Consider the following 26,925-nt stretch of genomic DNA (forward strand, 5'->3'; position numbering starts at 1 on the left):
TCTCCCTAGGTTTATCATTGTATTTTTAGTGAGTCAATCAAGTTCTATTTTAACAAAATATAATGATATAACAAGAATTTTTCTGTCATCTTCATTTCCTCTTTCATAGAAAAAGAAACAGCTGAATAAAGAGCTTTAAACTTCCTTAGAAAAATCAAACATTTATACAACACATTTTCTAAAAATCTCCAACTTTCTGTTCAGAGCACTATTAGTTGCTGAACAAGTAGAAGCGTGTGACTTTTTTTCAGACTATTTGGCTTAAGAGACTTTTGGATGTTAGAGGAATTTGAATTTAACTTTAGCTCCTTGTGCAGTCACTTGTGTGAAGACACAAGTGTGGTTTGTTGGAGTGCCGTGTCACCATCCAGCTAGAAGAGCTCAGACAAAGATAAATTGCCCGAGGAACATGAAATCTCTGATGCTTTTTGAATGCAGTGTCTGGACCAAGTTCTCTGTTGACATAGCTCCTTTGGCTTTAGTAGGAACGTGGCTCAGAGGTTTTCTGTACCAGAACTCAAAATAGGCTCACTTGTCCTCTCTTAGTTCATTTACTTCTTTTGGTATGTTGGGTTTGTGTTTGTGTTATAGTTCCCAAAAATCTGAAAGCACTGAGAATGAGGAATTCTAGTGTTTCAGTCTGGCTTACAAAGCTTTAGACTAAAGGCTGGGTTCATTCTGATGTACAAACCTAGACTATGAGCTCTTGGTGTCAAGGACTACAGCCTTAGATGGAAATGTAAAGACAGAAAAGCTTAAGGGGTGTTTATATTGGAGGTTTGAATGCATACTTTAATGTATCAGATCATTTAATCATTACTGTTAGATGCATGACCAGCTTCATGGGGCTTCACCAGATAGCGCTGCTTTGAAATTGCCGTTTGCTGTATCTTTTAATCATGGTTATAATGTTTCTGTGTGTTCATTGGTTTTGTTAAATAATCTTAACGGAGTGGGGAGGACTTCCCCTAGCTGTGGTGTAAGGTATCATCAAAAGCTGTGTGATCCATCATTTATGGTTAGTGTACTTTAAGAAGTTTGTAGGCCATTTATCTTAACCTGAAACAGGTTCTAAATGAACTCAGGGGAAGCCTGACTCTAGTGACTTTCTGTGATGGTACAGAGGTTTAGAGTGACAACTTTTATAGTGTGCAGCTCTCAAGTCGACTTAGCACCACATTGTGTTGCTGGCAGATTCATTTTTATGATGATTCACGTATATAAGTGCAGTAAACTACAACCTAGGAATAAAAAAATTAAATTAGACCATGCAATAGAAATACCACAGCAGCAACCTATATATTTTAAAATAGACATATTGCATAATCATAAACAGATTAGTTGCCCTATCAGGCTATTCTGAAAACATATTAGTATAGTATTTTTAATATTAATTCACTGCTAGCTAGATTAATGCATAATATCATGTCATTAGGTTACTTAACATTGATGTTCCAGGGCTATCATACTTTCCTAAAGTTCTTTTACTATAGGACAATAGTAGGTCTGTTTCTGGAAAATGTGCAAAGTTCTTACTCAGAGAAATAGTCCCATTGGCCATAGTGAAATTATTTGTAAGAAAAAGAAGTGAAAAATCTAACACTTAGTCACTAATTCATTATTTTTATTTTTGAGGAAATTTTTTTCAACTTAATTTGGAAAAACACAATAGTGCCCTAGCTGCTGTAAATCACCCCAACACCTTTTGAAGCAGAAGTGGAAGCATTTTAATGGGGCAGCATTGGCATATTAGTTTAATACTCTGATTTTTAGCTGCCAGTATTTTTTTTTTCCGACTATTAGTATCTTATTTTGTCCAGTACTGGGCACATTGCCAGGGTTTGAAGTGATGCCTAATGGATAATACACAATGTTTATAGAACTGAAGCAAAAATCTGATTCAGCAACTGTTAAATCTAAAATGGTGAGATCAAATTTATTGGCAGTTTTGTTAATGGGTTGAAATTAACCTAAAGTAATCTGGAAAATATCAGCCATGAAATCAGAAATACTTGATATGCTTTCATGATGCTGATGTTAACATCTCCAATGGTAGAAGGGTGTTGCTTTGTGACATTAGCTAAGCTGTTCCTGACTAGCTATTATGGAGCTCCAGAGGTGTTGATGACTGCTGCACAAGTGTGTGGTATAGGTGACACAGCTCTGTAACTTTTCAAATGAATTTGCTTCTCTTTCATATCACGTATCAATAATGTCTTAAAATATGTATATAATATAATATAATATAATATAATATAATATAATATAATATAAAATGTAATGTAATATAATGTAATATAATAATAGAAAATGTACATAATATAATAATATAAAATATCAGTAACTTCAGTTTGTGATCAATGCTGGGATCTACTATACTAGAAAAGAAGGCTTGTGGTAATTTTCCCCTATTTCTCCAAAAGTTGGGACTCTGCAAACCCAGATAATTCTAGTTTTCAAATAACGTTAAAGTCTCTGGAGGGACCTAAATTAGGAACTTTAGAGAGAAAAACAAGTAGCAAGGGAAGACTACAGGTCATGCAATTTTGGAGGAATATAATGTTCCAATAAAGCCCCAACAGTGCAGTTGTGTGTACTCCCTGTTTTCCACTAAGTCTTTTTTATTTTTAGGCCTGCCTGTCATTTCCTAGGCAAATGCTGTACTCAAAAAAGGGCTGGCTTACCAAGATGAGTTACAAAACCTTCTGTTTAGCACTCTTGCAACACAGAGCGATGGTATCTAAGATTTTAAACACTGCAGATATGTTTACTTTGCACTCTGCAATAGTGCTTGTACTTTATTTCTTCTGTTGTAGGAAACACTTGGAATAATGCATGTTTGAGGTGGGTAACTCTAACATATCTGTAAAGTATCAGGAAGAGACAAGGGTACTCCTTGTCATCTGGACCAGAACATGGGCTATCCTATGAAATACCTCAGTGAGACTTGAAATTGTGCAAACTTCTGTTAACACTTTGTATGGATACACTTTGTATGGGTTCATAGAACCATTATTTCTTGAAACTGTTTGGATCACAGTGTCAGCCCTTTTCATGGGATGTAAAGAAGAGTAATTCAAAGCAGCATCCTCTGTTGCATTTTATCTATCATTGTGTCTCTCAACCTCAGAGCAGCAAAGTCTTTGACTTGAAGAGCAATTTCATTCTTAGGAAGATTTAATTTCAACCAGCTCTTTTGTGTTCATCTATAGATGGCAGCTAAGCTAAATGATAGCAGCAGGCCTGAGTTGTTATTTTGAATGACTAGCCCTATAGAAATTGATCTTCCCATCTAGGCAGAGATGATGGGAAATGTGATCTAAGCAAAAATGATCAGATCATAAAATAAGTGAAGCCATCTTTGCAGGAAAATGATGGCTTTTTAATTCCCTTACAAAAGTAAAAGTCTAAGTGCTCGTAGGGTGTTTCCTCAGACCTGTGCCACAAATGAACCAAATGACTTTCTGCCTTCCAGGTTAGAGGGGGTAATATTTTGCTTGAAAAGTCACAGATTTGTGAGACTTTGTACCTGTCAACTACACTCTATTTTTTGATTTATGTTTAATGACTGAATTAGTTTAATAAACAAGTATTAGGATAATCAGACTTTATCCGTGATTCTTTAGAGTAAATAACTGTTTTGGAGAAATAGAATGGAAGTTTCTGTCAGGGGATAGCTAGAGCTAGATGAAATCAGTATTTCCCACATAATGCATAAAAGAGTTACAGTGTTGGAGCAGAGAAACAGCTTTTCTCTTGTATAGTTACAGAAAGGTTAAAACAAATTTTCATCAGTTACATTTGTACTTCTTTGTGCTCTGTTTCTAAGAATATTTGAGCATCAAATCAAGCTTTCCTCATGAAATCTCACTAAAAACAGACTTCAAAGCTTCCTGTATGAAGAGTGGATAATGAAAATAGATGTTGGTTTTGTAATGCTGGAGAATCTCGTGTCCTCCTCCATTGAGAAAATAGAAACACTGCTCCATGACTTAGGTGACCGACCATAATAATATACAAGAAAGCTTTTTCAAGCTTCATTTTGGCCAATGTGTCCTATTATGTAGTATGACTTTGAAGTACCTTGGGCCACCCATGTAAAAGAGTTGGGTGGTTATAGATTGATTTAGTGGTATTAGGCTTTAAACGAGGAAGTAATGTCCCATGGACTTGGAGACTGCAATGAAGCTTACCAAAGTAGCCCCATGAGTAAAATAATATGAAATTGCTTCAGAAACCCAAGACTGAAGGACTTGAGAGATTTACCTTTCTAGGTCTCCATTCACTGTCCATTTGCATTAAGTGAATAATTTAACTATGTGTTTAACTTTAAACAGGTGCCTAAATCCCATAAGAGGTATAGTACTTAAAGCAACACACACATTTAACAGCTTTGCTGATCCATAGCCTTATTTCTTGCCTACTACTCCAATAATTTTTTGTTTATGTGAAGTGGAGACTTGGATATGAACCAAACCACAGTTTTAACCCTTCTGCCAGGTATTTTCAGACACATTCATCCTTTTTATGCCCAAATCTGCTGATCAGTGTGGCGGAAAATTATGTCTCGGAAAGTTTGCCTGGATTAAAAAGGGTGTTATTTAAAAAGTGTGGCTAATGTAATGTGGCGAGCGTGATCTAGCTAATACATTTACAAGGCTGAAGATGTATTTTTTAACTTGTTTTAAGCTGGTCAAGTTAAAAACCGTAGACTTTTGGAATACATTAGTGGGAAACACGAGCTGCTAATGCCTAGTGTGCCTTCAGATATCAGATGAGAGCAAACCTGAATTATTACTGAATAGCTGTCTCTAAGAAGCTGTATGAATTTGAATCTTTCAGGATATGAACCAGTATAATAGTTGCTTGGTTGTGTTTTTCCATAACAGTAAGTAGGTGCTGTCAGATGATAAGTGGCAGTTTCTTTTGTGATACACTTTTCCTGACTTGCCAGCTGGCTTATATGCTTTCCCTCAGTTGGGTGGAAATGTTTTTCACTGACTGAATTGTCAGTGCTTCAAGATTTTCAGATCTGACGATGGAGATCTTTACAACTCATAATTTTACTAATGGGTTGTGTTAATGTACCAATTTTTAAATTCATGGGAGAAATTTATGTCACTCTTGTAGCATTTGTAAAATGATGACTTTGTTAAATGGATGTGCAATTAACCAGCTAAAAACTAATTGTTAGAAAGACTCTTTTGGCCAGAGTATGTCACAAAACTCTCAGCTCATTTATCACCAGCTGCATCCATTAATTCAGCACTGCTTGGCACTGCCTAACGGGCTTCTGAAACATCACATTTTAAATTTAATAAAATACAAAGAGCTTTAGAGCAGAAATAGGCTGGTTTAAGACACTTAGCTGTTTTTCAGAAATACAGTTTACATTTTTTTAGTTTCTCCCTGTTCCTAGCTTAACTTTCTTTCTGCTGAATGTGGCTATAAGGAGCATTATATAGCTATAAGGAGCATTATATATATAAGGAGCATTATCCAGCCATAAATTGTAAAAAACTTACAGATTGTTATTGGTGATACAGTCTGGGCACTAGGAGTATCAAGATGTTGCATCTCTGCTTCTTCCACACAATTTTGGTAAAATAATTGTATTCTGTCAGTCCAATAATTTATCCCAAGGAATCACGGCTATAGCTTTGCTGTACCATTTTCTAAAGAGCGTCAGTTTGGTCAGGTTGCTATCTTACAAGGTATTGCTAAATATTCCACAGATGGATTTCATTCACAATAACTTACTTGCTGTTTTCCATCATCATCAGGTAAGGACTGGTAATCAAACCTATTTTGATCCCCATGATATACAAAGTATATGCAAAATAGAAATAGTATTTCATTTCTTAATAAGGCAAGTGATAAGAGAAGGGGAAAGGAAAATCTTTGTTAACCAACTTGGATAAGTTCTAAAAAGCATTGTATTCTTTTTCTTCTTTCTTTCTTTTCTCTAGTTTATCGAGGTTTCTGGACAGTTCTTATGCTCCTGGGAGTACTCACTGTTGTGGTGGCTAGTTTCCTGATCATCTGTGCAGCTCCTTTTGCCAGTCACATTTTATACAAAGCAGGAGGAGGCTTTTTCATCATTGCTGGTGGGTATACTGTTTGCTCAGTCAATTATAGAGTAGAAAGGATGAGTTATTTCTTCCATTTTCCTTAACCAAAATTGTATCGATCATGGTTAAAAGAAACAGAAAGCAAATGCTTCTATCCTTTGGCTTGTGGAGTGCCTGCCTTGGACACAGGTTCTTTAAACGGTTATTTAGTCATGAAGCTATTGTAGAAGCTAAGCTTTGGGTTAAGGTTAAAAAAAAACCACATCCAGGACAAATAATGGAATTACACTGCAATTTCAATCTACTTTTTTTAACAGGAAAAAGAATACATATTTAAGGATGTTGCCTTATAGGATTCTCAAGGGCTTTAGCTAAGGAGAAGGTTTCGTCCTTTTTATCAGTGATGCAAAAGATGATTACAGTGGACTCTGAAGAAGTTGGGAGACAGCACATATATACATGACCAATACAGGAAAATGCTTTGGATGTGATGGGACTAAACAAAGTAGTTGTCATGTATGAGTAAGTAGGAGCTCTAAACCTCTGCAAATGAAAGATAACAAATAACTGAATTCCCTCCTTCCTCATAACCCACACGTACAGTGGAGGATGCACCCTCCCAGGATTCAGCTGATATGGACAGCTCACTGGCACCCTGTTTGCTTAACCTTGAGAAGCCTGTGAAGATGTCACACTGGTGTGTAAGATATAGTTATATAGGATGTAAATGATAGTATGTGCTCCATCTCTGTTCTCCTTGGTTTAAAGCCTGATGAGAGGCAGCCCTGTGAGAACATATTGTGTTACAGGGCAGAGCCACCTGTGTCAGGACCACAAGGCCTGGGCTCTCTTTTTCTTCTCATACTGACCCCATGACCTCGCTTACCCACTGCACCTCTGAGCTCTTCACATGCAGCTAGTGATCATTATTCTCTTCCAAAGGATTCTCAGTGAAGTGTGGGAAGTATTTTATAATATTTTAGTTGAAGAAAATCCTGCATACTTACATTTTATCTCTTGAGAATTACCCCTCCACACTTTTAAAAGACGTACAGAAAATATTCATAGGCTGATGGAGATTCTAAGATATTTCAATGCTTTTTGTCACTAATTTTCAGGGCAAGAGCCCATGTGAGTCTTGCTCTTTTTCTGCATTTGTAATGCATGAAAAACCTCAGCTGTCACTAGAAAGCAGCAGAAGCTGTTTGAGAGGAAAAGGGCACTTGAAAGATGTGGAACTGACTGGCAGAGCTGCAAAGCGATGCTTGTGTTCTCCACTCTGGGTCAGTTCATCTGCCCTCATTTAGGTAGGGGAAAGTTAGATCCCCAAGCCTGTGCTAGCCTCCCTCGGCTTCCCTAGGAGGCCTGCAAGAGGCAATAACATTCAATGGCAGTAAAAAGGGTAGGTATGTAAGAAGTTCCCCCAGCTGGGGATTCATTTCACACTGAAAGAGGGGCCTAATTGGATCAGATGAATGTGCTATGGAGGAACCCTACACCTCTCTTTCCTTTGCTAAGAGAATCTAGAGAGACTATTTCTTTAGGTATGTGAAGTTAAGTGAACTTTATTATCCCAGTGTGTGACCTTGGGTCTGTGTCTGTGCCCCTTTCACCCTTTGTCCCTACAGAGCAAATGTTCTTCAAGGGAAATCCTGATTTTTTAACTCTCTCTGTATGTAGCATGTTTCAACTCCAGGACTGTTCTCAATCAGGGCTTTTGAAAAAAGCTATGTTATTTTTACTATTACCATTACTGTTGTTGAAAAGCAAAGGTCTGTAGCAAAATCCTGCTATAATTTGTTAAAAAAGTGGTGGTGGCAGGAGAATATAGGACCCATTCAGCTTGCTCAAGACAGAGCAAGATAAGATAGAATTTAATGCAGAAGAGGGTGATGTGCTCTATTGTCTCCCTGCTGCCCTGATCCCTTCCTGTGCCTATCTTCTTCAGGATTAGAGAGTTCATTTAACTGCCTGCCAAATCAAAGCAGGGCATGGAAGGGGAGAGTGATGAGAAGTGGGGCATAATTATCACTTCTCATATTTATCACCCTTCATCAGGATGCAGCCTGGGTGAGCATCTACTTAAACACAGACCTAATGGGAAAATGAAAAGATGTAATGTGACTTAGATTAATATGACTTAGCTTTGGTGAAGATAGAGTTCTTCTAAGACAGAAACCAGCAGGTTGTTTTGAAGAAAAAAAAAAGGAATTATACACATTGTTTTGAAAGAGTCTGGATGATGTCTTACCACAAAAATCAAGTATGTGTTATACTGTAGAGAATAGTCTTCTGAGAAGGAAGTTAGACAAGATGATTGTTCTTTGGAAGTAAGGAAGAAGTTCTTCTTAGGAAGAAGAAAAAGTACTTTTCCTTCTTGTCTAAAAAATAAGTTAGATGAAATAATTTTGATACCTGTTATTGGATCTATCTTTATCCTTCCGCAACCTAAACTACATTAGCAGCTCAACTGGAGAGTGCAGCTGGTAGCATGATCTGCTGTGACATCTTAGGGTTCAGGAAGCAGCTGACGATGTTATTGGGAATGAGATTCTTGCCAACAGTTCAGCCATCTGAAAGCTGTTTTGTATGAACCAACTGCTTAAATTTCTATTGTCAACAGTAAGAAACACTCAGATGGACACCTCACCTTCTCTGTGCTAGGGCAGATAGATTTGCCTTTTGGAGGGACCCATTCAAGAAGCCTAAACGGAGATCCTAAGAGACACAAATAAATTTATGTTGAAAAGGACCTCTTGTGGCAATCAAGTCTGACATCCCATTTAGAGCAGGGTTGTCTTCAAAGTGAGATCAGGCAGCTCAGAGCCTTATCCAATCAAGTTTTTAAAATCTCCAATAACTGTTCCACAGCATCTTTGGGTGCTTGTCCCAGTTTGACCAACGTCATTGTGAGAAATGTTTCCTTTTTTCCTTGTTTTCACCTGATGTTGCCCTTGATGCAGTTTGTGGCTATTACATCTCATCCTGTCAAGTCTGTAGGTCTCTGAAAATCTATTCCCCTATCTTTTCTGTATCTCCATTTAGAAAAATGAAGACTGGATTCTTCTCTAGACTAAAATTCCCCAGTTCATTCAGCCTCTACTTGTTCTCCATTCTCCTAACCATTTTGGTGGTCATTGCCTCAGTTTTTCAGTACCTCTGTTTCACATGGGGACCCCAAACTGGACATAGCTTACCACATATGATATCACAAGTGTTGAATAAAGGGTGATAATAATATTTTCAAACCTAATGATGGTGTTCTTGCTAATGCAGCTCTGTATGAGGTTAATTTTCATTTTTTCTGAGATCTGCTTGAATTCTTGTACACATAAAGGGACCATTTTTGTACTTTAAGGAAATTGTCTATGAACAACCCCAGATTCTTATAGGCCCCTTTGCCCTTTAAGGCAGCCTTGGCCCTTCAAGGCAGCCTCTCTTGGGATCTTGCCTACCAGTTCTCTGCACAGATTGAAGTGTGTTCTTCTAAGTTCTGGATCTTACCTTTCATATTCTTCCTAGGATATTAACTTTTGCCATCCCATGGCCATTATAACTACAATTAACACCATCTATCATTTTCCTGACCCATTCTTCCGTAATTGGGAGTAGCAAAACTTTGTAACTGTATTAACCACCTGAGTCCACAGGTAAAACTACACCTGCAAGACCTGTGGGGAAAAGTGAGTATCAGTTCAATGATACCACAGTCAGGGACTTGAGTCCTGCCTTTGCAGCCTCATCTCCATGTCTGCAACATCAGAGGATGGTTCAAGAGCAGCTATGAAAATTGTAAGAAGCCTTATAGTTGCTTCAAAGGTCATAGGAAAAGAAGGGAAAACTGCCATAAAATGATCTCTTAGAGCACCTTTCAATAAAGTCCATCATTACCTTGTGCCTCTTTCTGCCTGGTGGTGGTTAAAAACTGTCCTCTTGTACTGATGCCAATAAGCAATATGCCAGGATGTGCACAGAGCGTTACAGAATCACATCCTGGTGGAGAAGCAAGATTAGAAGTATGACTACTGCTTCCTGCCCAAAGAGCAAAACAAGATGGTACTTTAGTTTGAGATCCTAGATGAGGACAAAAATCTGTTTTCAGAGATGTGTACCTACTTCCATAACTTTTGCATGGGATCCTCTGCATGCACTTCAGCAGAGAATGCCAACCATTATTTTTAAATAAAGGTCACAATAGGCCAAGGTAGGTGGTAGAATCTGAAATAAGGACAAGAACAGAAAAATGCATTCAATAAAAAAAATACACACACACACACAGAAGTTTTCCTCAAGTGAGATAAAGAGTTCTAAACTTCCAGGCATAAGTAAAAAGCTCACATCATTCTTTCCAGCACCTGTTGTCTTCGTGTCTGCATAGTAAAAGATTCATGCCATAAACAGCCATTCACCATTGACAAGTGAAAGGCATTTCTACGTGGGAAGAATCAGTACTAAAGGCCAGCAAACTGCTTCTTGAATTCACAGACATTTCTAAAGGTTCTGTATTCTTTCTCCTCTACAATATGCACAAGTATTTGTTTGAAAGAAATTCAAAAGAATGAATGTGAAAGACAGAAAAGAGTGACCTCAGAGAAGTCCGTGTCTTATCACACTGCACAGAGCTGTGTTTCAAACATGTGTGTTTATAAAAAAAAGGAAAATGGAAAAAAAGAAAGAAAAAGGAGTAGGAGGGAAGTATTTATTTGTCTTAATCTCGCTCAGACATATTTCATGTTCGAGGAATAATTTCCCTCATCATTACAGATTCATGCAACTGCTGTTCTAATTTTTATTCACTAAAAGCCAAAGGCAAAAGGACGCTTGCACTCTATGACAAAGGTCTAAATGCCAAAAATGTAAAAATATATCACAGCACACACTGTTCTTAAAAATATTTGCTTCAAGAAATTGTGGATTTTTTTCTCAATCTCAGTAATTTTGTCTTGGAGCTTGCCTTTGAGAGTTCACAACATTCACAATAGATTGTCAGTGCAAGACTGCAAGAGCAGATTTCTCAGGATAAATATACATTCAGTAAGCTGTCTAAGCACTTAACTCTCATGAAGTCATAACTCTGTGAAAATTAGACAAAAGGAGTGCTAATGAATGAAATACTGATGGTGGCAACAGGACATGGTCAGTTTTTACTTAGCCTGATTCTATTGTTCAAGATATTTATTGAACATGCTAAGTAATACACCTATTAATTAGTCTCCATTAGCAGGTGATGAGAACCCTTAAATACTCCTTTAGTGCCTTAATTAACTTAGAGGGTTTACATACTTTTCCTTTCTTTTTCTTCCCTTTAAAGGAAGGACATTTATCTCTGCTTGACATAAATTTCTTCTGAAAATTTTCATACCCGACAATTTGCCACTCACAGGTGTAACAGCTTGCTGTGAAATCACACCAATGGATGATAGATTCCCTGAAGTTGTTTTACCACTGGCAGCCCTGGCTTGCTATTTTGCACCTACATGGTGTTGATTCTAGTTTAACCACCTAGGTGTTGCTTCAGAGTGCCTGAAAAGCAAGGGGTGCCCATTTCTAGATTAAAGCACCTTTGATGCAGTTTTACTTTAATGACAGATGTTTTTGACTAACTGCTCTACATAACTTTGCTTCTACCCAGGATGCCAGAGGGCTTTCCAGATGTACAAGGCCTGGTTACACTTACCTGCTGCTCTAGTAAGGGAATATACATCACTACTTTTTGTAATTAGTATTGATTTGGACTAAGTTTTCCCCAATGTTAAGATTAAATAGGGGACTAGTTTGAAAATGCATAGGCACAGCCAGTTGAAGAGGTAAATTCCAATGTCCTTGTGGATTTTGCCAGATTATTAATCTGCCTTTCCTATAGTGCTAAAACTTTTTGTTCAAATTTTGAAACCTTGAACAAAATCCAGATATCTAATAACTCCATTTATGAATGTGTGTGTGAATCTTTCTACTTTTTTAATCAAAAATTACTAGCTCTGTTTTGTTCTAGTTTTCCTGTGTTGCCCACATTACCTGTTATCATTAGATGTTCTGTTATAGGAATCTTGTGCTCAATTTGAATTATATTTGAAGAGTTTTCAATTTAATTTCTTATTCTTCTTGTCTGGCCCTAAGGCGATCCTTCTCTCTGATTGTTTCGGTGGTTTTATGTTTAATACAAGCACAGTACTAAATTCCATCAAAATTAAGTTTTACTTAGGTGAAATACTTTCAAAATTGAATTTATGCCTCTTATAGTTGAGTGTTGGGTTTTTTCAAACTTTGTTAGGAATTTGAACCTTTGCAAAAAATGTAATCCTGGAAGTGTGTTTCATAGACATGAAATGTGTCTGCCTCCTTCTTTATTTAGTTTTTCTACTATTATTTCAGCCTCCTAGAAATTGCAGATCCTCTGGGAATGTTTTGATCATGCCTCAGCCCTTTTTTTGTTGGTCTTCAAAAGATAATGTTTATTAGGCCATGAGCTCTCACGTGTCAGATGTTCAGGATGTATGTAAAGATATTATAATTTTTCCATAAAGCAGTAGCAGGAAGATCACCAGATCACCAGGTTAAGCTGCTCCATCTAACCTGCCTGGTTTTGTCTGCATCAAGTGAGGGAGTGAGGACAAGAGCTGCTCCCTGGTAAATGGGCAGAAAGGGGGAGGAAGGAGGTTGTGAGGCAGCATCTCAGGTTGAGGATGGGGAAAGGTAACCATCAAAGGTTACCAGGACATGTGGCTATGGAAGCAAATCCCTGGCCATTGGTGCTTCCAAAGTGCACTTGTGGGTTTTGCCACAAATGTCGCATTTTTTCAAGGTTGCATTGCAAGTATTTAGCAGGATGGAGAAGAGACCACAAATACCTTTGACTTACAGCCTGTAACCTCAAGTTTGGCAGTGAGTGTTACCTGGACTGTGCACTGAGTTGTGTTTTAGTGAGGCAGCTAAACATTCTGGAATAAAAACGTGATGGGGTGGTATCCCTCAAGTATTTGATTACTGGAATAGATGGTCCTGCTGCTGCAACTTTGCTGTGACAGCTGGAGCTCAGGGAGCAAATGGGTACAGGCTGAAGCATGCAAAAAATTTAGGCTCGTGCCCTCAGTCCTCTAGCAGATCTTCTTCTGGAGCATCTGTTCTGCAGGCTTGCATTTCTCAAGTGTCCACATTCCTCTAAAGTGAAATGAAATATTAGGAATGCAACTGATACGTTGGAAAGCACTTTCTTCTTATATCTCCTTCTGGTATATAGTAACAAGGAGATTATCAAAGTTTGTAAGGACATGTACTCCTGTTACTATCATGTATAAACAATTCAAAGGCCTTTCAGAGGAGTGGTTAGGAAAAGGCTGTGAATTATGTGGTGGATTAATTTCAGGAAACTTGTATCCAAATTGAGGTTATTCCTAATAGCCTGCTTCATAGTTATTATTTAATTATTGTTGTTTTTTTTTTTTCCTCTACTAAGAGCTTCTTTTCTAAAGGTGGATGATTTTGAATTTAATAAATTTGAATTTTTATGCAAAATATTTGAGTAGAATACTCTGAAATTTTTTGTTCCAAACACAGCCCTTTTCAAAAGAATAAAGAAGCAAATGCAGAGAGGTGAAGATAATAGAAAGATTTCCCACTCCTTTCCATATCTCATCCATAAGACTGATAAAAATAATGCCAGAGTTTGGGAAGCAAAAGTACATTTTTTTCCCCAGATTGTCCCATTCCATTCCCCCTCCTTCTCCCACCTTGACCCCTGAATTGAAAACATTCAAAACAATCTGCATGAATTTTGTCATCAAAGTCTGCCTACCAGAACCAGATATCACCTTTGTCATGGGAGCATACCTTTCAGTACAAATCAGGAGCAAGATGGAGGTAGTGCTAGTTAGAGGAAGCCAAAGGCAAAAATTATCCAGTGGTGGCTGAGTGTGCCATGCAGACAGGACCTCAAGCATTGATGCTTTTTAGGTAACACAGTAAATGCACCCAGCATCTGTCTCATGCTCTGTTGTTAAAACCTGGTGTTTCTTTTACAGGTGTCTTGTTTTCGCTGGTAGTCGTGATGTATGTCATCTGGGTCCAGGCCATGGCTGATCTGGAAAACTACACAAACGTGAAAAAGACGGATTGCCCAGACTTTGCTGTTTATGTTCGTTACGGCTGGTCATTTATGCTGGCTCCTATAGGAGTATTTTTTGCTTTATTAGCAGGAATGCTGTTCTTGTTGGTAGGGCGTCATATTTATTTACACTCAGACTAGTCAGATGCTGCTGAAGGAATACAGCAATACTTGTGAAACTTTGTGACAAGTGTAAACTGGAACACAATTTTGTACATTATTAGCATTATGGCAATCTTAAATGTGCAGGCAGACTTCTGGAAGTTCCTCTATTACTTGTTTAAGTGTAAGGGACACAAAACTCATTACAGGAAGAAACGACCTTTAGTCCCAACTAGTTGTTTTTAATTCTTTAGAAAGTACACATGTGGTTCTTCACGTTGTACTATTAGCAGCATTTTTGTAGGTTAACAAACAGAAGAAGACAAAATTTTTCTGCAAGTAAAACATGAACATGAATTGTCTCAAATCAACATTTTATACATTTATCTTTTAGCATTTATACTGTTCTTCTGTTTGTAGAGAATGGCATAAGGTACAGGAGAAGGCAAACATTCAAACACAGTAATTCAATCTACCTCCTCTCCTGTTCTCCACTACTTGCCTTAGCTTTAATGGCAGCAAACATGTCTGCACTGTATAAAAATAGAGTGCAGTTGTTCATGCAGCATCCATAGGAAGAGGACAAGAGAGAAGACAATTGCCATGAATGTGTAAAAGCTTAACTGTTCTATTACCCATTTCTCTTTTCTGTATGCATTTGAAAGCTGTAAACTTCTGTATTCTGAAATCCATGTGTTGTTGCATGATCCTGTAAGCCAAAATGCCTTCACTATCTGAAGTTATGCCAAAATTGTATTTTGCATTATAGCATTAATACTTTAATTAAGTTTTAAGCCTTTTATTTTTCAGTGGAACAACTGGCTCCTCTAAAAAATATTTTCATGGTTGTGTAAAATTAATTTTTTATTAAAAAAGGTTTATTATCAAGACAATATTTAGGACATGAAACTGTGTGTCTTGTGCAGTCTTCATTTTCCCACATGTTAAAAATCTGCATTATAGACCAAATCCAACTTGCCTACTAGGCTTGCTAGGGAAAGCAATGAGCCTAGCTAAGACAGCCAGGAAGATGGATTTGGTACTGCTTTGTAGGAGTGGCTGGTTCTGTGTGTGTGTGTGTGCCTGCACATCTGTGTGGAAGATGGGGTAAAGATGAGACTATGTGCATGGTATGGAAAAGATGGGGTTGAATTTTAACAATGGGGAAACTTTGTCTGGCATTGGGCCCAAACAGAAATTAAATCCATCTGAGAGTGTGCTGGTTTTCACTTTGTAACTCAATGCAGAATAGTTTGGGGCTGATGGGGAAAAGTAAAGGCTGCACGTTGGTTTGTTCTTGTTCATAATGCTTAATTCCACAGCTGTTATGAATACTGAAAGCATTGCTAAAAGGCAGGAAAGGAATGCCCACAGAGAAGATGTGGTGAGCCAGATTGGATGTTATTCCATTTTGGGAGGTTTTGTGATTGGAAGCTTTCCAGACTTTCCTGCTACTTATTTATTTTTCCCTCATCAAGATTAGTGTTATACATTATAGAACAGGAAGACAACAAGAGTAGGAGGTAGGGAAGCTGGGACTATGAGGTTTAGAATAATTACCAATTCACAAAAATATTTTTATTGGCAAATAACATGATGTTTTTAATTACTGTGTCAGAGAGTATGATGGGTGAATTTTAACCAAGTATTCATAAGCATATATATATATATATATATATGAACCCCACATAAATGACAGCCATCCGGAGAACATTAGGGTTACACCATAATGCCGTTGGTTAGTCAGGAAATGCTGAAATTAACCCTGCTCGTTGTGCATATGGTATTATATTCCTGCCCTTAATTACACAATCACATACTGTTTCTCATATAATACATTCTGTTGGTTTTTGCCCTCTTTATAGTCTAGGACACTCACTGGTAATTGTGAAGGTAAACTCAATAATCAAGAGTTATTGACTAGGCACCCCATCCCAAACCCTGTCTGCTTCTCTGCAGGGGAGAGTCCTTCTCCACAAGAGCTTAAGGGGGCAATATGCTTGAGCCACTTTCTTGCAGCTTTTGGAAGCTGGAGGAATTGAGAGGTGCCTCAGAGCTGGACCTCTTCCAGCAAACCCAACCATGTGTGCAGCAGCAACTAATAAACTCGGCAAGGATTGAGGCAAAGGCTCCCGTGGTGCCCTTAATTCAGCCCATGTGCATCTTCAGAACTCTCTCCATTATGCAGCTAAATTAGTTACACTTTTGTGTGCAAGACATCCTCTCTTGGAGGCAGCCCTTTGGGTCAGACTGTGGATGTAATGGCCGTGAAGATCCAAGGTGTTTCTGAGCATTCCCTTGGAAATATCTGGAAGCCTTTCCAATACCAGCAGAAATTTCTTGAGTCCTTATAAATTTTTCACTCAAACTCATGTTTGCAGCAGTCTGTGGCTCTATCAATTTGCTTTAATTGGGTTCTCTCTTAGTGGCAGAACTGAAAGTCAGGTTCTTTCCGAAATGGTGGGGTTTGTTTGCTCCCTCCAAAAAAATGAATGTGGGTAAGCACGTGATTTGTAGTAAGTAGTTGCAGCAGACCAAGGAATGGTGTTAAGGGTGGTGGGGAGGCATTTCTGGATGATTATTGCATAAAAGCACAGTTTAACTCTTGTTCTGATTTCATTAAAGAGCTATGTGCAGGGGAATGGGTTTGTAAGAACTTGGGGAAGACAGGCCAGCTAAGGAGACTTGCTTTGTGGCATTCTTCCAGATATGCTTTTGTCTAGAAAATCCTTGGCAGGGATGCAGGGATTTTCATGAGAGCAGAATAAAATATTGTAAAGAGGATTAAATACGCTAATCAAAATATTCTGTGAAATTGGTCAAAGAACTGTGCTCCTCACAAATCCATAGGCGTTTGGGAGTTTGGTTGTTTTTTTTTCCTTAATAATTTCCTAGCTGGCTTAATAGCCTGTGATCATATTGGAAGAAAAGAGATTTATTTTTTAAGAATTGTGTTTGGAAGAGTGAGGAAGAAGAGTAAATAAGAAGCATTTTCTGATTACTTTCAATCTGTAAATCATCCATTTGTCCAGTGCAAACATGGGAAGGACCATGACTGCCCACAAAGAAGGCAGTGTGAAAATAAGGAGAAGGAGGTGAGAAAGGAGGGAGGAAAAGACAGGTGAGTGTCCCTCTGTTGATGCCATCTGCCAGACCCCTGTGGAGCTGTTGTTGATCCCTGGGGGATGCACCAACACAATGTGGCAAAGGCAGCTGTGGACAAGACCAGTCAGAAAAGGATTTTCCCCATTTGATCTTTTAACTCATTTGGATGGCTGCTGTAGGTTTCACTGGAGCTGGCCTTCATGAAATTTGTGCCTGTTTATTGGCATTTACATTAATGAGGTAAAAAAGTGTTTTCCTCTGAGGAAATGCAAAAAAGGCCTGCTTTATTTCTCCTCAGGGTGCCTACCTGCTGCCGCTGAGACTGTACTCTATAGTGTGCTAGTAAACTGCTAGTAAAACAGTTGTAGGTAGTGTCTATTGCTGTCTTCATTCCTGCAAAATCCTGGCTGTGAAGTATGTTGTGCTTATTATCTTTTAAGAAGTCATATTGAACATCTTAAATGAGCTATTTACCTTCTGATGCAGCAGCTGGCTCTCCTCTGGCTCTCCTGTTCTTATTTGTCCTTTTGGCAGTGTGATTCCCAGGCAGTGAAGGCTAGATAAAGTATGTTCACATGAAATTCTGCTGTTAACTTACAGTAAGTCTGAACTGATGCAGCTGAACTTGGGGGAGACACTGAAATTGAAAACAGAAGTCAGTCATCTATAATCAAAAGTGACAGAAGGGATGAAGAATTGCAAGTACTTACAGCACCACTTTTCCCTCTGTGTCTCTCACTCACATTACCAGTTTAAGACCAAAACTGGTCTGTCCTTCCAGTCCTTACGTGCCTTATCTACTCAGAAGACATATTTACAATAGTGGTCAGGAGAGCCATTTGACTTGAAGGAAAGAAGGAATGAAGGGCTGGCACCAACTTCTGCATTAGTCATCTCCAAACTGCACCTGCTTTTCTCCTGTGTCCCAAAGAGCCCAGAAGGGCCTCATGGAATGCTGCAAGGCTCGACATTTTGCTGTGAGAGTAAGGAAAGGGTTTGGAGTACAAATCACCCCATGTTACTTGCTAGAGATCTGTTCCTTATCTGCTCCTAAAATCTGGCAAGAATGCATTTGGTACAAACTAGGGAGGTGGGGGGGTGCTGGTGGGGTTGGGGGGGTGGGAGGTGGAGAGCAGCCCTGTGCAGGGAAGGTGCCTTTCACACGGAGAGGCAGCCATTCTCTACTAGGTTAAATCAAGGCAAGAGTCTCAGTGGTGTTACTTCACATTTGTCACACTGTTACTCCCCACCTTGTACCCGGGTACCTTGGGCGATGTTATCTAAAATGACCTGGACACGGTTCAGGTTTTAAACCAGTAAAGAGAAAGAGCTTAAATTAATGCATCTTTGACTTGGAAGACGTTTAAACCAGAAAGAAACCCAGAAGGATAATGAAAAACGTTCCCCCCTCCTCTTCTATACCACATCAGATTGACTAATCCTCTGTTATGTGGCTTTACTTTGAAACAGATCATTCTCGTTGCAACACGTTTAATGCTGCCAGCCACCACATGGTTATTTGGCAGCTATTTAAAGCTCAGATCATATTACCCTGTCGCAGTGCTAGGCACCCATGTTCCAACTGGTATACAACTGATCTAAAGAGAAATCAGCTTCAGGTTTTGTTCTCTGAAATTAAATGTGACGGCATGATCTCTATGATCCCTTTTCCCCCTTTTTCTCTCTCTCTTTTTTTTTCCTTTACTTTTTTGTTGTATGCATTATTACTTTTTGGAACAGCATTTTGCTAGCACCACAGGGGAAATTCTGTTAGGTTGTCAGCCTGATATAGTGTATTATCAGACACGTTAGCTTTTCCTCCCTCTTACATTTGCTTAAGAGCTTATAAACCACAGAGAATAAAAAGCGCTAAATAGAATGAAATGACCTGTCAAGGGTAGATATAGTATTTGTGAATGACTTAAAAAAATTCCAGCAGCTTCAAGCACTCCAGTCTGACTGTCTGCGTTATCTTCAAATTTGGCCTCTTTCTTTATTTCTCCAAGTAAAGCTCTTTGATGGGCATTGATCTTTGATGATTCTGTCTTGAAAAGGACTAATTTTTTCTTCTCATGTTCAGTCCAGGGTGAGATTTTGTAGCAGAGAGGATATCTTTATGAGATTTGAAATAGATTTGAAACCTGCTTTTAATATCGTAAGACTAATCTTGAGTTTTACAAAACATTGAACAAAGTCAAGAAAAGCTAGTCCCCAAAAGAATTAACCATAAATACACTATATTTAGTAGGGAATTTAGTTATTCTATAATGTAAAACAGGAGAATTTTCCATGGAAAACAAAATGACTGATCTCATGCCCAGCTCATTGTGAACTCTGATAGATGTATTAAATTCAGGAGCTGGAGTGATCAGCTTGCATTTAACCTTTCTCAGGAAATATGGGATAGTGCTTTCAAAGAAGCTCCAGTGAGTCTTGATTAGGAAACTGAAGTTTTTTACTCCTATTTTCTGACGTCCTGCCCATTTGTACGTCATCATCCTCCCCCTCCCCTCCCCCCTGCAATTATGAGAAAACCTTTTCAGGGTTTAAATCTTTGCCCTGAACTTTAAATAACAAGTTGCTAGTCAAAGCAATATGTACAGCATATTCCTGTATGTTCTGGGACTAGCGTTAAGCATCTTGGTTCTTTGGCATGTACAGCACATAATCCAGCACAAGAGCACCCTTTCAGCCTTCCCTGAGAAGCAGGCTTTAGGGAGGGAAGTGTTAAGCTTCCCCTGAAGTACCTCAGCCTTCGAGGCTGCTCCATGCACAGAAGAGTCCTGCACGTGCCTGGTGCTGAGAGGAGCCTGACGAGCTTTGTGAGCTCCTGCAGGACCCACAGGTGGGACAGCTTAGAATGCAGTCCCCAAGACTACATGTCTATGTACATGCCTATGTAGCAGTGCATGTGGACAACTAGCTTCAAAAAGTTAGCTTAAGTGCTGTACTCTGATGGTGTGCAAGACAAAGAGAGGGCCAAAGAGAGGAGGAACAATAACCTGGATTATGCTCTCTGCCTTCCCCACAGAAACAAGGCCCAGTGTACCCGTGCTGTGGTCCTACCAGTGCTGTAGCTCCAAATGCCTGTTATGTTTTTGAAGTTGCACAATACACCATTAGTTTGTGGATTTCCCCAGTGTTAGTTGTGCCTGGAGAAATGAGACTGATGGGATTCAGAACAGAACAGGGTATGTGTAAGTTGTAGCTCTTTAGCTGGATTGATATACTAATATAGAAAAGCTGTGCACAGTTTCATATTTCCCTGGAGGGTTTTTCTGGCTACTCTCTCTATCTACAGAGAATGCAATCCATGGGAGGCACTTGCTTCTACTATCTATCAGAAAATAAAAGTTCCAGCCTGATTAAAAAAAAAAGCAAACTCTATCACCTTAGTTTTTCTAGCTCTAATGAAAACCAAGGAGTACCTTATTGTCCAAATGATCCTAAATAAATCCTGAATAAATCTGTCATAAGGCAGTGACATACACACTTAAAGACTTAAAGGATGGTGACGGTTCTATTGTGTAAGACCCTCTTATAAGTCTAACCTGTGATTCACACAGTGAGTATTTCAATAACCTTTCTGCAATAAGAAGCATTACTTGTAATTCAGATGTATGGGAGTATTAAGTAATTATATTCCAATTATGAATTGCTGTAAAAAAGCATGTCTGACATTTTTGCTCTGCAGAAAGGAACCCAAACAAATTCTATGCATATTTCAATGGCATTGAAATACTCTTCAGATTGCTCTTGGTAATCTGTGTCCATATCTCTGCTGCTCCAGTGAAATGAGCACACCCATTCAAGACTCTGCATGAATCAGCTATGGGCTCTTTAATTTAACTGAGAACTACTGCAGTCAGAGTAAGAAAAAATTCATGAACTAGATAGCCCAAAGTAGAAGCCCACTTAGAAGCAAAGGCCCTACATTTCGGTATCTGAAACTCCTTGCTCAGCCATTTGCTTGGGTTATTTGCTCAGATCCTTATACCAGCACAAACAAACTGCCTGTTCAGTTGCAGCCTGGATGCCTACATGCAGGAATACCGGTAGATGCAAGAACGGTCTAAAAACTTTAATAACAGAAAATATAGGGCTTCAGGAGAGCAATTTAACATAAAGCATTTGGCCCATCCATAGTGCACTTGGATCCTGCCGGTGAAGAATGCCAAAGGTGTGGCTTTTATGTTTGGAAAGAACACTTGTACTGTATCAGCGCCTGAATTACTCCAGCGTTAAGACAAATGGCAAACCAAACTCTCCCCTCGTGAGACTGGGATGCCGGCCAATTTCCTCCTCTGTGAAAGGGAGAATCTGCGTCGTGTTTGTTGAGATTTGTATTTGTTGTTTACCTAAGAGGGAACACGGGTGACATTCACGTCCCCGCTATGCAACCTGCTGCAGACAGGACGCAAACCCCCTCGGCTGGGCGGCGCTTCCTCTCCTTTGGCCGCTCATGACTGCGGCCTGGGGAAAGACGGCGGCCGGATTTTTGCCGTGGGGATGTGTGGCCGCGGGAGTGCTGCTGTGTGCGCCGTGGGGCCGGCCGGGCCGGGGCGAGCCCTGGGTGGCCAGGGGAGACGCGGGGTCCCGGCAGCGGTGCGGGAGCGGTCCCGGCAGCGGGGGCTGCAAGGCGTCCGGCGGCCACCGGGGGGCTTCATCTCCCCTCGAAAGGAGCTCTGCCGGGAGCCGCTTCTCGGGAAAGCGGCTTGTTAGCGCTAATGAGAGCCCGGCTGCTCTGCTCCCGCGGCTCAGCGTTTGCTGCTAGCTCACGGGTTAGCCATTTAAAGGTATCTCGGCCTCCCTGTTTATTTTGAGGGTCTCACGTCTGTCAGCCTTCACCGAGTAGCAGCTAATACGCTTAAGCACGTTTTACCCTTCCCGAGAGCCTTAATAACAGCCAAGGCCATTAGTGGGGTCAGGACGGCCTCAAATGCTGGGCTAAATGCTCTTTCCAGCCTGCCAGGCTCCTGTGGCTGCGGTGCTGCTCTACTTTTTGTGGTAAATGGGTTCTTCAATAATTTCTTGCTTAAATAATTATCCATGAGAGTAATGCATATAATATATTGGCTTTTTTTTTTAACACTTATATTCATTCATAAGATCTCAAACTGCTTTATAAATGAGGTCAGTGCAATTAACCCTATTGAGCCACTGCTGCGAAGAAATTCCAGATATGCCCATAAACTGATGCTGTCACTTGGCATCAGCTGGACAAATGGTCCTGTTTCTAGCACCTTTAATCCAATCTGGAATCAAAACCAAAACAGCGGAAAGCCTCCATATTAGATAAGGTTTTTGGTCACAGAAGCTGCCATTGCCTGGAAGGGAGGAAGGAAATAGCCTGGAAGAATTTGGAAACTGCCCTGCTGTGCTTAAAGTGGTTGGGGATCACTAAAGAACTGAAATAAGGAGAAGCAGCAGTTGGCAAAAACTGGAAGAGATAGCAGTGAGGAGAGTGAAGTTTCTTAAGTAACATGTAGCTTAGAGAGCTGTCACAGTTTTTGAGAGAGACTCCTGCCCTTCCTTGGAGGAAAACGTTCCCAGTGATCTGAAAGAGTGAGGGGGCTAAAGCCCTAAAAGGAGGCCTCCAATTTTAGAAATGTCTCTCCTCACCATAATCCCTCCACTTTTATAACATTTTCTACGTATGACATTATACGAACTGCGTAACTGACAAATCCTTCATTTGCATTAGATTTAAGTGGCTTCCCTCCCATCACTCCTCACGGTTAAAAATACTTTACAGAAATTACTATCCTGCCTAGGAAAATGTGTGATGACTCTGGTGTCTGTCGTTTATTTCTAAAACATTTTGGCACTTTTCCTCCTGAGTTGTCTTTTCCCTTCAGTGTCGAGAGGGGGAAAGGAAAGTGCAGGGTTAGGGCAAGATTTTTCCATTTCCCTGGTTATTGCATGCATGCATTGCAGCCCACATGCCAGGCATGACGGAATCGAAATGCTGGGCAGGAACAGTGAAATCCTCAGGAGGAAAGGAGAATAGAAAGCGCAGAGAAGCCACAGTTTGGGCTGCCATCACAATGACCATATCGAATCAGACCAAAGGTACTGGCCCAAGATCTTTTCTTCCTACACTGCCCAATATTTACAGAAAGACTGTCAGCAAACAGCAAGTGGAGCATGACCTTTCCCTTCATATGACCTTTCAGTTCCTGCAAAGAAGAAAAATTCAACCCTGCTTTCACCTCCTTGCTGCATGGGCTAAATTTGGCCCTCTGCATGCAAACATCCCTCTGGTGTTCTTCACTCCTTTCTCCTGCAGGCCTACAGATGATGCTCCAGAGTCTTGTCTCAGGGGCTGCTCATGTGGGGTGTTTCCGAGCATTAATCATGCTGCAGGCATCCGTTTTTCCTCTGACAAGAGCCTGGCTCAATCTGTAAGGAAAGGAGGGGAATCAATCTGCCTGATTGCCGTAGACCCTTCATTTTGCACTGCTCAGCCCCTTGCCAAGCAGAGCAGCAGGGGAGTCTCCGCTCAGTTGCTCCCAGCAGGTGTCACTATGGAATGGGAAAATGCAATTCCAGGGCTGGGAACGATGTCTGGCAACAGGTGAAGCATCCTCTGACTCTGCCGCCGAGGTAGCATGCCACTGTGTCCCGGAAACTTTCATAATTAGATCTGAAGCAGACGCGCTGCCACCCTCTGCCTTCCCTCCGTTTTTTTCCCCTTCGTGGCAGCAACCATACTAGCGGGTTGGGGGAGATTTTTATTTTTTTAAGGCATTGCTTAGCAATGAATGCAGAGGCACCATCTTCATGGATCACTACCCTGTGTAGTAACGCAGCACAAAAATGTGTAAAGTTTTCAGAACTGTTGGTAATTACTGATAAGCCCAGTTCAGCTTTCAGTTACATACAAAGCTGGGTAAACAATGGGAGGAAAAAATTAATTAGAGCCCATGTTTGCTAAAGCTAGCTAGTGATTCCATCTGATCACGTTCCTGCTCCTTTTATTCCCTTTGCACAAACATTTGGGTGGTCAGGTTTTTCTAGCACCTAGGTGTGCGGGGCGGGGGGGCTTTAGTCTGTGCAAATAAAATGTCTCTATCTAAGGGCATGGCCCCTTCTGGCAAGTGCTTGCCCATGCTCTGCCCTTGTGTTTGCAGCTGGGAAGGTGTTTGGAGGCCTGGGAAGGTAGAAGTCGAATGGTCAGCTCTTCCAAGCAGTACTGGGAATCTATACATCAGCAAAAGCTGATGTGGGAAGAGAGAAGAGAGGAAAAGAATGAGTGGGAGACATTGAGAAGAACACTAATCTGGAGATATTTCACATGTGTCTTGACCCCAGAGAACCAGAGAACCTTTGTACAGTATTGTCTCCTGTGACAACAAACACAGACTATGTGAAGAGGCAGAGGGCAATTCACCATCTCACTGAAAGTTCCTCTCAGGCATGCTCTGAAAACAGTGGTGATGTAAACATTGGGCGTGGCTTGGATTGCCTCACTGGAAAAACTGAGGTATACCCCGTTCTTAAGAGTTTTACCCCAGTAGGAAGGCTCAATAGGTGCTATGCAGCATCTCAAACACTGCATGGGCCCTTTGTCCCTCCCTGGCTCCTCACAGGGCCTCAGACAGCTCTGGGTGTTTAGGGGGACTGAGGGTGTCAGAAGATACTGCCAGGGCTCTAAAATCCATGTTGTCCTTTATGACCAGTTGAACCCTCTCACTATGGTAGGCTTGACTTACTAGCATCAAAGCAAGACCAGTCTTGAGAAGGTAATCAGAGCAGATGACCTCCAAATGTCCCTTCCAGCTAAAATAACTTGTAATTTTATTAATGTGGGGTCATATTTACTTATCCATATCCTTGAACAGTGCCCTTATTTTTCCTGCACACAATTTACCTTTTTTTTTTGCAGAAGAAATGCCTGTTCTTCTGCTCTGCCATTCTCAGAGGTCAGGAATATGATCAGGATGAATGTGACAACTGATTATAAATATTGTGTACATCTTTCCCTCTTCTGCATCCTCAGAGAACCTCGGATACTTCTGCCAGGGAGGACCATGTTTGGTCAAGGATAAACAGAGAAAGGACTTGAGTGTCCTCAGCACCATCTCCTCACATCTCCGTTCCCAGAAGTGCTCCCTCAGAGTCAGTGCATCAGTGGTTTCTTCAGATTCATCTCCAATGTGTTGCACCCAGGTCAGGCAGTTGTGGGTATGGCTTGATGTTTTGCTGTCAATGAACAGTTTGGTGAGACCTGGTATCTGCTTAGACTCATAGCGTGTTTCTCCTCTTCTGAATAAATGCTTGGCAGATGGATCCATAAAATCCTACACCAAAGTGCACCCCTTTTATTGCTGTTCATGCCCTGGTATGCAAAGCTGTGTTTTATGGGGTGTTGGGAAAGGCTCAGATCAAAGCTAATGGGATTTACCCATGATACCTTCAACAAGAAGAGGAGTTCAAAAGATAGAAAATCATCTATGAAGACAATCAGACTACACATATCTTTTCCTGTTGGGACACAACAAAAAAAGGGTTCTGGGCAGAGGCCTAATATCAGTCTCTTCCTTTCCCACTAGCACACTGGACAACAAGGACCCCTTCTAACTTAGCCTGCAGGGTCTTCCCTTGGCCTCCAGCCACAAGTATCTGCCCTGGCAGTATGCTTCTAAAACAAACTCACAGTGTGTGAATGTAAATAGATTCTCCCCTCTCCCTATCTGAGATACTTTCAGGAAAGAAAATATCCCTATGTTCTAGTTTTTGTTTAATCTGAATACAGTTGCTGGATGTAAGCCATTCTAATTAAACTGCAGACTTCTTTTGTAGAGCACTCAGATGTTGAAGAATTCGATGTCAAGCATTACACAAGTCTGTGTCATTTCTACTCATCTTTTAAAATTCCACTGGCATAAAAGAGTAGCAAAACCCACCACCAAACTCCAAAACAAGGCCCCCAGATCTGTTTGCTCTTGCACTTTGGCTGTCCCTGGGGTCTTTATGGAATTTACAAAACCGGGAGCGGAGCCTGACGCAGGGTGTCAGCTGGCAAATGTGGGTGGTACTTGGTTGTCAGATAAAGATTCATTTAGAAATGCAGCCGAGGAGAAGGAAGCCTCCTTCTGTACGCAGCACAGCCCCTGCAAATCAGGTGTCACATTTGCTCTCGTGTAGCGAGCAAGTGCTTGGCAAGTTGTTCCTGGTGCGTAGGTTACAGAGGTGGTGCTGCTCTAGCACGGATAATTGTGCTGGGTGTCCAGCAGCAGACCCGAGACGCTCTGCTCGCTGTGCAGGGGAGCCTGGGCCATCAGCCAGCCGGGCTGCATGCACTTGCTCGTGCTCAATTAGCAGGTTCAGGCTGTGTGTGCAATCCTCGCTGACTGCTGTGCCAAGGCACCAGTTGCCCTCAGCAGCTAATCATATAGAGCTGCAAAGCACAGTTAATTAAGTAGGTACAGTTTATTCCATGGTATGTTCCCTACATAGGAAATGGTGTGTGGTTTTCTGCTAGCAATGTAAGTTGCTGCTCCCAGAGCTGTCCCTTGGGGTCCTGATGTCAGGTGCTTGTTC

General features: G+C 40.5%; 1 protein-coding gene across 3 annotated transcripts in view; it reads left to right on the forward strand.

Moving 5' to 3' along the window:
* TMEM182 (transmembrane protein 182) overlaps positions 1-15,167 on the forward strand; it is a 37,203-nt gene extending 22,036 nt beyond the window's left edge. For all 3 annotated transcript variants that reach the window (XM_059839567.1, XM_059839566.1, XM_059839565.1), the window contains exons 4-5: positions 5,970-6,107; positions 14,090-15,167. In XM_059839567.1, coding sequence (XP_059695550.1) covers positions 5,970-6,107; positions 14,090-14,313 — 362 coding nt within the window. In that variant the 3' untranslated portion in view covers positions 14,314-15,167. The remainder of the gene's footprint in view (positions 1-5,969; positions 6,108-14,089) is intronic.
* Positions 15,168-26,925: the final 11,758 nt, after the last annotated feature.

This window comes from Haemorhous mexicanus, chromosome 2 (assembly GCF_027477595.1).
Source record: "Haemorhous mexicanus isolate bHaeMex1 chromosome 2, bHaeMex1.pri, whole genome shotgun sequence".
Lineage (NCBI taxonomy): Eukaryota > Metazoa > Chordata > Aves > Passeriformes > Fringillidae > Haemorhous > Haemorhous mexicanus.